The sequence below is a fragment of the Amphiura filiformis genome, chromosome 11 (assembly GCF_039555335.1).
Source record: "Amphiura filiformis chromosome 11, Afil_fr2py, whole genome shotgun sequence".
NCBI lineage: Eukaryota > Metazoa > Echinodermata > Ophiuroidea > Amphilepidida > Amphiuridae > Amphiura > Amphiura filiformis.
The window spans coordinates 64,815,066-64,829,000 of record NC_092638.1 but is presented as its reverse complement, the minus strand read 5'-3'; the positions used below and the strand labels follow the sequence as shown (position 1 = coordinate 64,829,000).

Genomic DNA, 13,935 nt, shown 5'->3' with positions numbered 1-13,935 from the left:
CGGCTCTCAATTTACAGAATTTTGCTCTTCTCTATGTATGAAAACATTTTTACTCTTGGTGTCAAAATAATAATGTTCTGCCTGAAAATCAATCCGGTTTAGGAAAAGCTACATGACTGTTAATAATATTTTAACACTCCATGGTATTATAGAAAACTTTTCTGGTCAGTATACAAATATTGAATGTTTATGAGTACAATGATAATATTCTTATTTTTAATGAGGTGAAATATGGACTGTTCTATTCAATGGAACAGTTCATATTTCACCGAATGAAAATATTCTTTCCATTGAATGAATAAAAACATTTGTTTTATATAACCCAATATCCGGACCTAAATCCCATTAAGCATTTGTGTAACCAGCTTCAGCCCACTAATAGGTCAGCCCTCTTTAGACAGTGGAATAACTCACTAAAGCATTCCTTAAATCCTGGTAAGATATTAACCAGACTCGTCAGACACAAACTCAAACTCGTTAGACAACAACTCACGACTCGTTAGCAAAGAGAACAGGAGGATCCTGTCGACGTAAGTTGTTGTTACATGTAATGACCCTGTAAATGAACACCAATGAACGGACCATGTGCCTATTTAGTATCGTAACAGCCTCATCCCCACATTGACCCCAGACGTCACCGAACTGTAAAATAATATATATTAGGGATGAAAGACGTTTAGCAACGGTGTCTGTAAAAGTGGATTAACCAAGTATTCTATATGCAAATGGAAACACAATACAGCCTGTCTAAAAAAAATTGTGCAAGTGGAAAGCGCCATTTTTGGCAATTAGAAATTACTGTTGTGACATGATGCTTACATCAACGTCAAGGGAGCATTCCTAGCTTTCAAATATTGTTTGTTTAATTCATATTGGTTTCGGTAATCCAGAGATCTGCTTCACTAAACACAAATGTATGAAAACTCTTTTGTGCCACTTTTTAGACAATTGAATAGAATGTTATATAAATACCTGTACAGTACAGTTAATAAAAGAACATTCATTTGTAGGATTCGAACTGATTATGTAACAATTGCTCAGTAAAATTTCAAATGTATGCGATATGCAATATTCGTTGACATGATTTTAATTTTACAACAGAGTGTACAATATTAATTGTTTGTCTTTTAACATTTCTTGAGTGACAAAGAGAACAGCGTTTACCATGATAAAATCATTGGCATGTACATGTATTTAATTTTACAGGTAATTGTCAAATATTTATTTATCTTTTAATCTGTTTCAAGTGCAAAAAGAGAATCCTTATCCCTGTATCGTGATAAAACAGTAAAAATAGTAAAAACAATTGTGTATTGTTGTGTAATCGATGCATTCTTTTGATTTCACGAATGAACTCTTCATTAACTTGATGCTATCATTGATTTACACGTACAGCCCTCTTTCCTAGTAAAAGTGGCACAAATTGTAATTTCACCCTTTCGTTGTTAGCTAAACATATCTAGAGATTAAAACAAGCAAATTGAACAGAACAAACGGCATTGGAGAGCTTAGACTGCGTCCTTGACGTTGATGTAAGCATCATATCACAACACTATTTTCTGATTGTCAACGAGGGCGCTTTTCACTTACACAATTTTTTGAGACAAGCTGTAGCTCCCCTACAGAGATTCTGGTAGAGAATACCGAGTTTGACAACATGCTGGCCGCCGTTAATGACAATGTATGCGATGATTTCATTACATGGGTGAAATAGGGGTGGTAATCTTTAAACTGGTTAAGAATTATTTGAATGATAATTAAAACATGTACTAGATTTGACATTTTCATTAAATAATTTCCTCTACCCTCCCCCCTTTTCTTAAAAGTTTCTTAATGAATATTTGCACATTACAATCCGAACTCTAAGTTAATAGAAAAGAATACTTAAAATATATTAATTTCACATGTATTTTGTTTCTCTTTGATGTTGCGTTGCGATGTGCACCCTTAACGTTAACATCTATAAACTGTTGCGAATTGGTAGTTCACAGCATCTTGTGAATGGTAGTGAGCTTTGGCAAGAATTGCATTGATCATTTCATAGCGAGTGATATGTTGTGATACGCACTCTTAAATTAATGGGATCCCCACAATTAGGTAAGATAGTAAAATGGTGTACGAATATGTGCTACGGATTTGGGGTGCATTTTCAGGAATTCTGGTACAGCAGTGCTCAATAACATGACCGTTCAATATCCACAAATTGCTTCGGAATGAACACTGTAGTATAGGAAACCTGTCAACAGGAAAGTAGAAAAAATTCACCCCAGTTAGTACTTTACAGCATAATATCATTTTTCAAAGTCAAAATATGAGTGTCCCAAAACGCTACTAATTCAACGACATGACTCGAGAGAGCAAAAGGTGGGGGTCTGGGCCAAATTTTGAGCCATATCTCCCAAACCGCTTGGAGTTGAGCATTTATGTTTTTGTTCATTATGCTCATAGAGGTATGCTAGAAATGATTTTCAGCAAAATTTGAGGGGATGACCACTGACCAACCAACCCTTTTTGTTGATGTGGCTGGAATGACTCATATGTGAGTAGGCAAACGTAACTGATGTTTTTAAAGCAAAGTCATCAAGACCCCAAGCCAATATTTCTCAGAAATATTGTCTAAGAAAATATTTTCAACATACCTGAAGTTGATGGTGGGGCAAAATGTCTGACATTGGTTTTCAGGGGGGATCAAAATGTACAAAAATGTACTATTGGAGTTTTGCATGGGTAATATCTCAGCTAAAATTATTCTAATTGACCAATATTGGATAAGAGTAATGTCCTACCAAAGGATTCCGACTGGCAAAAAAAATGGACCAACAAATTATTTTTACATTTGGAGTCATACTGCAGTTAGGCCTACTGTCCGTTTTCCTATACACAATACACAGTGCTCTCACCATTGACGCGCGACCTTTACAAATAGTGTATGTTAGAAGTATATTGCATTTGCCTAGTTAACATCACTGTGTGAAAAATAACCGGCCAATATTTAAACTATTCTCCAAACTTCTAGCAAATATATTTCTCTAACATGACCTAAAATACAGCTAGGTTAGATGTTCAGAAATAGTCGCACTTTCGTAGAATATGAGTGAGGGCAAAGCATAGCTAGCTCATAGCTAGCCAACTCCCCGTGTTAATTGAATGGAGATTTGACCGAAAATATTGAGCTATATTGGTAACGGACCGCTCCGTTCTGAAGGATGCCACAAAAACGGTACAAGCTACATTAAACTATTCTATGAAATTCTAGAAAATATAGTTTTGTAACATTTTTAGCTAATTTAGGTGTTTGGAAATAGTCGCACTTTTGTGTTTTAGGAAGGATATGTAAACCACAGATAACACCAAAAATATGAAGAAATTATTTCCAAACCGTGTTAAGTCAACAATCATTATGTTGCTCATTTTCAAGAATGCTAGTTAACAAAAAGCAGGCCATTGTCTCATTTCGTGAACAAAGGTCCACATACCATTGTTTCCTTGCGTTTCCTTTATAATCAGTTACCCAACTGAAGCTGTATTATAGCACCTCATTGCGATACCGCACATATAAAACAGACACATGTGCACAACCAGAGAAGATCCGATTTAATCAGTTGAACTGTTTCAATGAGTGTTATCTTGGTTTAATAGCTTTTAATGGGGTTTAAGTCCTGCAAAGGTCGAGATGAATTCTACTGTAGACATGACTGCATCATGTTCTGACCCCCCGAAGTTGGTCCTGGATGGACAAAGTTGCATTTTGAGGGCCTTATATCTTTTAAAGTAAAGGAGTTACAAGTTTTCTGATGCCAGATTTGAACTCTACCCAATTAAGTACCCCAGGATACATACTTTTCAAAGTTGTAGGGGGTTCCCTTTATACATTTATGGACCTCCGAACACCGTCTTTCGCGTTGCGACACATTTTTTACGCTGATCCCCCTAAATTTCAAATTGATGCCACGGGAAAACGAAATAGCATATGAAGCTCAAATTTTCAGGATTTTACTTTCTCATCAATATCTACCACCACACAGAAAAGAAAAAAATTGAAGAGGTGCTGCGGTGCACATCCCAGGAGTTGACATGGAATGACTCTATATTGAGCCGCGCCAGGCTATTATACAGTGGACTTCGGGTATATATATAAATGCGCATATATAAATGCGCACGTGACATCTACAAGTCGCCATACCGTGTTCAACGATGTAAGGTACCCGGATGTGCACAAATTCACACGCAAAAGTATAGGCGAAAATGACAGATTACAAGGAAAATTGGCTTTGCAAAATAGTGGCATTGATTGCAAAGGGCAAAATAATTTGACCCGAAACATAAACTCTTTATTTGGATTTTCCATTACGGAAAAAAAAAATTATGACGGAAAAGCTAGATATAGCTGATTTAAAAAGTTATATTTCATTATTTCCGTGCTAAATGGGCGTGGCAATTGGCCATATTGATGACGAAATGTGATTCTTACTGGCATTAAGGTCAGAACTGGGTAGCTGCCGATGATGTTATTTGATAATGTTTGCACGTAGGGAACTTAGGGGCTGTCATTTTCTTCGGAAGGAAGGGGTCATGGATTTATTTATTTGGGAATCAAGATAAGTACTCCCCCCCCGTAGTGCCGCCAATGAACATAACTCTGACCCTAATTTTAACTCTAATTATAACGTAAATTGTGGAAACTATAACTTTAGCCCTTTTTGGCATAATGACCCTCTCAAACTAATAGGCTAGATGTCCCCGCCCGACCTCCTCAACTCTAACTTACTCATTCGCTCGCAAATGGACAAAAAAAACAAATTCAAAATGTGTTTTTAAGCACCTTTTTGTGTCCCCCATGCTAAATCGGTAATCTGTACACCCTTTGTCACCCTTTGACGTACAATTTAGAGTATAAACACATAGATGACTGTACATGATCTAATCATCCCGGCTGGAAGATGTTGAGGAAGACTCGTATACTATACATCACGCTCATACGTTATATGACAATTTGACGTACAATCACGTATGTGATGCATGGTTTGAGGTTTATTCAGCTAGTAAGTTAGATTCGTCATACACATTATTGTCATGGTATTATATTGTAATTGTATACGTCAATTTTGTTCAGTTTGATTCAACCGGCTTATAAAGTTTTACTTTACACGGAAGGGGAAAGTTAGCAAAAAACAATTAATTTATGAGTGTAAAAGGGGAGGGGGGTGGTTTTGGGGGAAGGGGGGGACAAATAATATTTATAAAATTATAAGTAAGGCGAGAAAGAGAAACCCTGTTCTACGGGCGAACGGACCTTTCAAGTAGGGTCGGTCGGTCGGTTGGTATTTTTTTTTAAAATTTTTAAATAACCCAAAAAATCTCATAAATCTGTAAATAAATTTCAATTTGAGAAAATACAAAAAATTGTCCTGAAATTTCCGAAATTTGGGGTCGGCATTCATTTGTACAGGAAAAATTTGTTTCCCAATTTGTTCAAAATAGAACAGGGTTTTCGTTTTTCGTCGCATAAATAAATAAATAAATAAATAAATAAATAAATAAATAAATAAATAAATAAATAAATAAATAAATAAATAAATAAATAAATAAAAATAAATAAATAAACATTAGTTATGTTTGTACATGGGGGGTGCTGTGCAATAATCATGATCCTTTGATATCCATGATTTATCCTTGCAAATTTATAGCATCGAACCTCCAGCCAATGTTCCTTGCCAGTGCTAGCCACGAAACAAGGTCACAACTGTAGCTACTCCAGCACTCCTTCAATGATCGCCATTTCAGTGATTGACAGTGATGTAATGCAAATATGGCGCTGGCCATCTGGTCACGTGCGCATTTATAAAAGCGCATTTATATATACAACCGAAGTCTACTGTTATATGTCTTCATTTGCGATCAGTCTAAAGTCTGATAAGGTTACCATGTTGCACAGTCTGATACAAGTCTACATTCAGTGGCGTTCCGTGGTCGCTCCTTCCCCGGGGGCCGGAGAAAAGGTACAATTTTGCCGCCCCTTCAACATCCCGAAAAGGTTGACCTAATTTGTTTTTTCGGTGGTTTGAAAAAGTGAAGAGCAAAAAAAAAATATGGATAATAAGCGCTAGCAACATTCTTTAACAATGTTCCGCCCTTTTTCTTTAATAACTGTTTTTGCCGCCCTTCTTCTGCCGCCCCTTTCTTTTTTGCCGCCCCGCTCCCCGCTTTTACCCCCCAATACACGCATGACATTGTTCGCTATTCTGACAGAAATAGCTTCATGAATTATTTATTTGATTTGAAAATACTCTAGACATTTCTGGCTTAAAAAAGAACATCAATATATAAAACACATTTTATTGTATCATTGTCTAGGTCTGTCTAATGGTGTGTACAATGTTGAGATGAAGATGACTTCCACAGGTCCCAAACTGATCGAAATCAACCCCCGAATGGCCGGCTTCTTCTTCCGCGACTGGATCAAACGTCTGTACGGCGTAGATCTCATGAAGTGCGCTATGATGATCTCATGTGGCATCAAACCCTACGTTCCAAAACTCCCCACGGCGGAGTTTCTCTTGGGAGTGAATCTGATTCCGTCAAAACACGGGCATGTACTGACCAACAGCAACTTGCGTATGCTTCTTGACGATCTTCAAGCTAGCGGTGACGTGATTCTTACGATGCTGGAGGAAGAAGCTAAGCTCAAACACGAAGCAAAGAACATTCCATACGAATATCCGTACGCGAACATCGCCGTCAAGGACCGTAATGTCGATGAATGCCGACAAAAACTGAGCGAAGTGTGTGACAAGCTGAATATCGAAACCAAAAACTATCATATGTCGGAGTTTATGAAATATTTGTAGTAAGGGTATTCAGTTGTTTTGTTATCGTGTCAAGTACCACAAGGTTTTCAGCTCCTATATTCACACATTTATATACCTATAGTTGTGCACATCCAACTTAGTATCTTTAGGCCAGATATTGACTGTTAGCACACTAACACATTTACGAAACAATATGTGACCAGCTTCAACAAGTCGCCAGACATGTTTTTGAGTTATAGGCCTAGACATTGACATTCCCGTAAAAAATCCATATCTTGAAAAGTATTGATGCTATTTATATAATTTATAATAATAAAGCTTACTATCTAGTGCTTACATTTGTATTCAAGTCATGAAATTTCAAAAATGTGACTTGTTCCTGGTTTTGTCAGATCGGATCACATATTATATTCTAAGTTGTCCTGAAAATTAATGCACACATGCCAAGAGAAACAGATGGCAGAGAACATTGGAAGTGGAAAGGGAAGGAAGGGGAGGAAAGCTCGAGGGTGGAGTGGATTAATGTGTAGGGGAGAGGAGATATAGCATGCTACTTGGCTAATTAACTTTGCATAATTGGGCGTATGTAATTTACATCTTTGGCCTCGCTTTCAGGTTTCTGCTCGGCCTAATTAGAGTTAGCAGAGCCAAACGCCGCCAACGGCAACGAAGAGGTCAATTACGAAAAAGGTGTATAGATTGACTGACTCCTAGTATTGCTCTATACCTAATTCACCTGTTGTTCATGCCCTGTAACTTTGAGCAGAGTTTACTAGTACCCACAAGACGTCACACTGACGGCTTCTATACATTTAAAGGTACCGTCGTTTTATCTTTTCAGTTTCTGTTTCCGTATCCGTATCTGTTTTTGTAAGTCATTGTTATTCTGAAGTGTTAGTCTCCCAGGTATGACCAATCTTTTATTCTAGCCTTTTGTTAGTTACTGAAAATTTGAAGCTCGTGAATTTCAGTTATATTGATTTTTCACATAAAACCTTGAGATGTGCGTTTGGGTGCTAATCTAGACAAAAGAAGAGACTAAATTTTACGGTCCTAAATTCGCTGTAAATTGTACGGCTTCAATTGACTTGTGTTTGGTGTATATGCACTTACGCCTAGACGTAAGTGGTTCGTAAAAATAGTCTTGCATTGAAATATATACTAACCATGTTGCCAAGTTATAAGCAAAAGTCTTTCATATTGGCGATGAAACGAGCGTCTGAAATAGTCAAATATCTCCCAATGAGGCGCGTACAATACAAACGAATTGCATTGGAGCAAAGATAATGTATTCTATTCATTCGTACCAATGGCAAGCTAATCTGATTATTGGTTGGGCCTATATGCAAGACTCTGGTTTATTTTAAATGTTTATTTTTGCAGAGCTTATTTTCAGTCATGGATCATACTGATAAATTTCGCAGGGGATGGAGAGGGGGGGGGGGAGGGAAATACTTGAAACTGAACAAGTGAGAGTGGGAGGGGGGAGGAAGAAAGAGAGGAGAGGGAGAGACGGAAAGACTAGAAAGAGAAAGCTCGAGAGGAGAGAGGAGGGACCGGGGAGGGAGTGGGGAGCCTGATCATGGGGGCGGGGGGGGCAGGAGGAAGCAAAATAGGGAGATAGACATTGATACGAGGGAAGGGCGACACTGTGGCCCTGCACAAGTGCATTGGGGCGCGACAGGCTCATAAGCGGACCTTTTGTGATTTAAGGGCTTATTTTCAACGTTTTTACAGAAAAAAAGTGGACATTATCATTCGGATTGGCATGCATTTTGTCAAATTAATATAGATCAATTTAGCAATGCAAAGACGAGAAGGCGCTAGACCATTAAAAACATCGGTCTTGTCTCTCCCGCTTTTATTGACATAAGCATCTGCCTCTATTGAAATAAGCTGATTGGTACTTCAAAGTTAACAATGAAGTCAGATTACAGTAAACTTACTGAATCACTTGCGTTTTCGTATCTGAACAATAGACTTACGGAAACTGAAAAGATAAAAAGACCCGTAGTGTGGACCCATTGCTGTGGTAATTAATCCGGTTACGTAAATACCTCTACGGCGAATACAATATACATATTGTGTATCTAAGGATATGGATTACTGACCGCCGATCTGTATCTATTGTTGATGCAATATGCTTTTCATCTTGAAGGGATTTCGGCTAAACTGTAGAGAAACCCAGGATAGTATACGTATTAGATTGGAATACCTTGGAATACCTTGTTAACTCGATGACTCTTAAGTTGAAAGTTAAGTTAAGACTACTCCAGTTGAAATCCATGCACCATTCAAATGGGATTACCTGAATGGGTGACTCCATTTGAAAGCTACACTCCCTGTGTGAAAGATTAACGTCATGTCTTCAATAGAGGGTATATGGGTTTCAACTAGAATAGCCCACTATCTCATGTAATCTTCATATTCTACACTATTATCTTCGACATGCAATAATATTCTGTGACTACGCAACTCTTATGCTAATTAAGCAGTAACTTAGTTGGGGTTCTTATTACGCAGTGTCTATAATACCGTAAAAACTCGATAGTTACCATATGTGCTTACTATTGAGCGCTTTTAAAACATGCAAACATGAAGAACCCCATCCACAAAGGTGTTTAAGGTTTTGAGCAAATCATCGAAAATCACCTGAAAATGTGTCTCTCAACCTCATTAACTAAGTTGGTAATGCGCCGGAATTTGGTACAATTTCATGTTTTCAAAAGCGCTCGATAGTAAGCACATAATACTAACTATCGAATTCTTACGGTAGCAGTATAAAATGAAACAACGAAATCAAATGGTTCTCGGAAAGAAAAATATTTTATTCAAAACAAAATGAATTGAATCTGTGGAAACAGATTACTTCATCTGATGTCAATCAAAGCAGGGTTTTCTTTAACGCACAAACAGCGCGTATATGTGTGTTCACGTACTTTGCGTACCTCTACAAATCCAAAGTCCAAAGCGTTCAAAATTTTGAAATATTACGTGTTCAAATATTTCATGATTTGATATGGAAGTACCCGATATTTTCATCTGATGTGATGGGGTCTACATCTGTCTTCATGTAAGCATTGAATCAGTATATGAATGCCGCAAAAAAGACGCGTTGATAGAGAGTGTATGGTGGTGAGGCAGAAGTTACTAATAGTAGCTACTTATGAAAAAAATGTAGAAGGATTTAGTTTTTTGTTTTCCAACCACCCCACCCGCACCCCCTAAAAATCCCCTCATAATAATATAAACCTGCACTTTTTAGATTCTTGAGTACCCTGGCGAAAAAACAAATGGATACACAATTCAGTGAAATTAATATAAATATTGTTCAAACAAGTATTCCAAAATGAACCCCTGGGCAATGTGTTATACCCATTCAGAGGAACTATTTACAATTGAAGGGATAAAAATTTAATCCATCACACCCTTTCAGCAAAATGCTTAAAGAAAACCCTGAATTGCGACTTCAATATTAAATATTAGATAGTTACAAAGTTGCTGTTGTATGTTTATCAATTCATGAATTAATTTTACATTTAAAATTAAATTGATTTCGCGCATAATATCGTTCGTTGTCTGTAAGTCTCCTAAAACATAGTCACTGCATTTTGTTGCCAGTGTATATATTGTTCACTCTCAAATAAATAAGTTGTTGATAATGTTAGTTTCGAAAGACTATTTTTGTTCGTTGTTATCCTCGTCCACCGTTGAATATAATGCCTCATTTGTTTTACCCTGTGGTTGAAGAGGTACATCTGTAACATACAAAAGACAATAATACTAGTGAAATTATGGAATAATTTGTATTTCAAAAATAACCTTAGAATGCAATATTTATATTAAAATACAGGTAAAAGAGAGGAAAACTTGTTTGTAACTGTTAACGTGCACGTGAATTAGAAAAAAACCTCACCTGCTCACAATTTCGGCCTACATGTAAATATTTCCCTGTGTTAATATCATTCTTTATGATTCCTAAATTTGAGCAAATTCAGATTAATCCATTTTCTTCACAGGTGCACATGTAAATTTTGATCAAAATGAGGAACAGTGTTTGAGTCGAATCGTGATGCGCAATTGGCAGGAAATTTATTTGCCGTGTCTAACATCCTTATGGATTCCCAGCTGAGGTGCTTTCTCGATCTCTTGATTATATTTTGTGGAGAGCAAGTATTATAGTTCCGATTTCTAAGAAGGGTGATGTAAATAGACTCTCAAATTACAGACCTTTTTCTCTTATTGATGTCATAATGAAAAATTGTATGAATATTATAAACTGTCGATTGTACTCTTGGTGTAAAAATAACAATGTTCTGCCTAAAAATTAAGGCGGTTTTAGGAAAGGCTACATGACTGTTGATAACATTTTTACACCCCGGTAATATTACTTTGCTCAGAAAACGTATTAAATGTTTCCAAAAGTGTTGCAGGTCTTGAGTTAAGGCCAATAATATATCAATACGAAAGCTTTTTGCGTTTTCCTCTCCAAGAAAAATCATGCACATGTTGCGGAAATGACACCCCTATATAGACAAAATAACATTCCTCTTGTAAGTCAGCTTTGTTTTTGTCTCAATTTTTGAGTACAAACAATATACAGGCTGTATCCAAATTATTGTTACCCATCACTTGTTTATTGACAAGCCCGCTTCTTTAATATGCCACATTGGATCCTCTTGAACAAATGAATGCCCAAGATTGATAGTTTTATGACTTTTTATAACATTCATTTATAAAGGTAGCTGATGTGCTCATTTTGATGCAGTAGTCCTGTCCATAATCACTAGGAACTGATGGGTACCAATCATTTTGACACAACCTGTACGATCCGAACTACCACTATAAATAAAAATAAATAATAAATAAATTTTGGATTTATAAAGCGCCTTTCTCCAGATCTTAGAGGACTCAAAGCACTGTAATTTCGATGCAATGGTGAATCATCACAATCAGATCGCATCAACTAGGTAGCTGCCGAACGGCGCACACCTATCCGCATTTAGATTGTAGCATCCACCAATTATCTGTGCAGCTCCCCAAATTCCATTGGGTGAAGGAAGTTTTTGATAACCAAACAACTAATCACCGATTTTTGCGATACAGGAGGAAACCGGAGATCCCGGAGAAAACCTGCGAGATCGAGCATGGAATCGGGATAAACCAAGTGCACATGAGTCCTTGGGCCGCGCCGGGGCTTGAACTCGGGACCTCAGTGGTGCAAAGCGATGGAACTACCGCTGCACTAACTCGCACTCCCACAATGGACCACAATAGCATAATCCCAATAGCACAGTTCAATAACCTCAATTAAACAATCATAGTGCAACATTTGACCTCGTATTGTAGAGTATGAGTTTTTGAAATCACATTTTCAAAGGTCATTCAATGAATGTGTAAATGTATTGGGGTTTTAGAACTGAGCCCTGATATATGAGCATGTTGTGGATCCTAGTGTACGTTCCATTACCTGTACCTACCTCCAGATGTAGCTAATTGTTTTTCAAGTTTCCTCTGTTTCCTAATTCCATCCCACAGCATGCATAATGTTAACAATAAAATTATCCCAATAACGCCGGCGAATGCGTACATGAGGTACATGTACAAATTCGACTCGTCCCTGGCATTTTCTAATTCCTCTCTGATAGGCTCAAGATAATCTGGTATTGGCGGCGCTGAGTGATAAAATGAGAAATATATAGAATTAATTGTATAAGTAAGAAAAACGTTATGAAAACTGGAGTGGAAAAGGTGCGCACGTGCACACATTTTGTTTCATGAAGATACAGACCATTTTATCATTATGTTTAAGCTTTCATGTTTGAAGGTTGTGGTTTTTGGGTGTCAATGTGTCATTTTCATTAATGCGAGTATATGTATACATGAATGTGTGAACAAATAAATGTTTGTGTCATATGACAATTTCACAATATCTCATCACTGTATGCATATAAGTATTGTATTCACTACAGTCGTCAATTGATGGAATGCAATTTGTGGCAATGTTCTTTAATGTTTCTTTTTGAGGCCAGTTTACATAATGTTTGAAAAGATTTGAAAAGTTCAGATATTAAAGTCGATAAACGCCATTATTCTATCATTCTATTCATATTCATATCGCACTGATCACTCGCACCTGTAAGATTAGTATCTTTGAAACGAGCGGTATTGTATTCAATCTATGATTACAGACATAAACAGGTAATAAGTGCAATCTGCTTGCTGCGGTAGTTAATCATGTTACACATCACATCAGTTCTACGGAGAATATATAATGCTAGCTAAGTAATAGTAATAATAAGTTCCCTGCCTGTATACATGTATATTAATAGCTTTTGATTTGGTCGATTCATAATACGATGCGCCTCCAGCGGTTACTGGGGAGAAGCCAAAATATGCAGTACATCATCGGAAAATATTGACATCCAATGCTTGTGTAATACATTTACGGATACAGCACATGAACATTATGACTGCCATAATGTGTTCAAATGTCAATATAATGATGCACTCTAACACATCAATTTACACAATTATAGCAGATTCATTTGCTATCTATTAATCTCACGGAATCCGTCGTGCAGCTGTATTTAAGCAAATGTTGGCTAGAACGGCGATGTCGCTGGCGGGGTATTGTATTGTGAATCACGAGAATTGAGACTCTACTATACAAAATCCCGTGTATTTTGTTTTTCGAACTATGATCAAAAATAGCACACATTTTCTTATTTTGTTGTTTATATTTGAAGAGTTTATATTTGCCAATATCTCCCAAAAAATGACAAATCGACTTCTGACCTCGTCATTTAAACTTTATGCCATAAAGAATGTCTAATAAGCCCAATCGCCATTTTAATTTCCGGTTATTTTGGGACATTTTTACCTCTGACATATCGGGGAAATTGCTGTATTATTAATTAATCTATTATTGTCTTAATGCTATCATTAAAAATATTTAAATAACAATTTTTTCAATAATAATGTTTTTTGGGGTTTGGTTTCATTCTTGTAAAACATTTTAGATTATATTCTGTACGCAAAAAAAAACATTTTCTCTGAATTTTCCCAATAGGTCAGAGGGCAAAGTGTCCCAAAACTGCAAAAACTGTCCCACAATGCATTGCAA

At 36.8% G+C, this 13,935-nt stretch overlaps 1 protein-coding gene across 1 annotated transcript; it reads left to right on the top strand.

The window, feature by feature from the left end:
* Positions 1-6,389: 6,389 nt before the first annotated feature.
* LOC140163859 (carnosine synthase 1-like) lies at positions 6,390-6,848 on the top strand. Its single transcript, XM_072187173.1, has one exon. The coding sequence runs from the start codon at positions 6,390-6,392 to the stop codon at positions 6,846-6,848; it is 459 nt and encodes a 152-aa protein (XP_072043274.1).
* Positions 6,849-13,935: the final 7,087 nt, after the last annotated feature.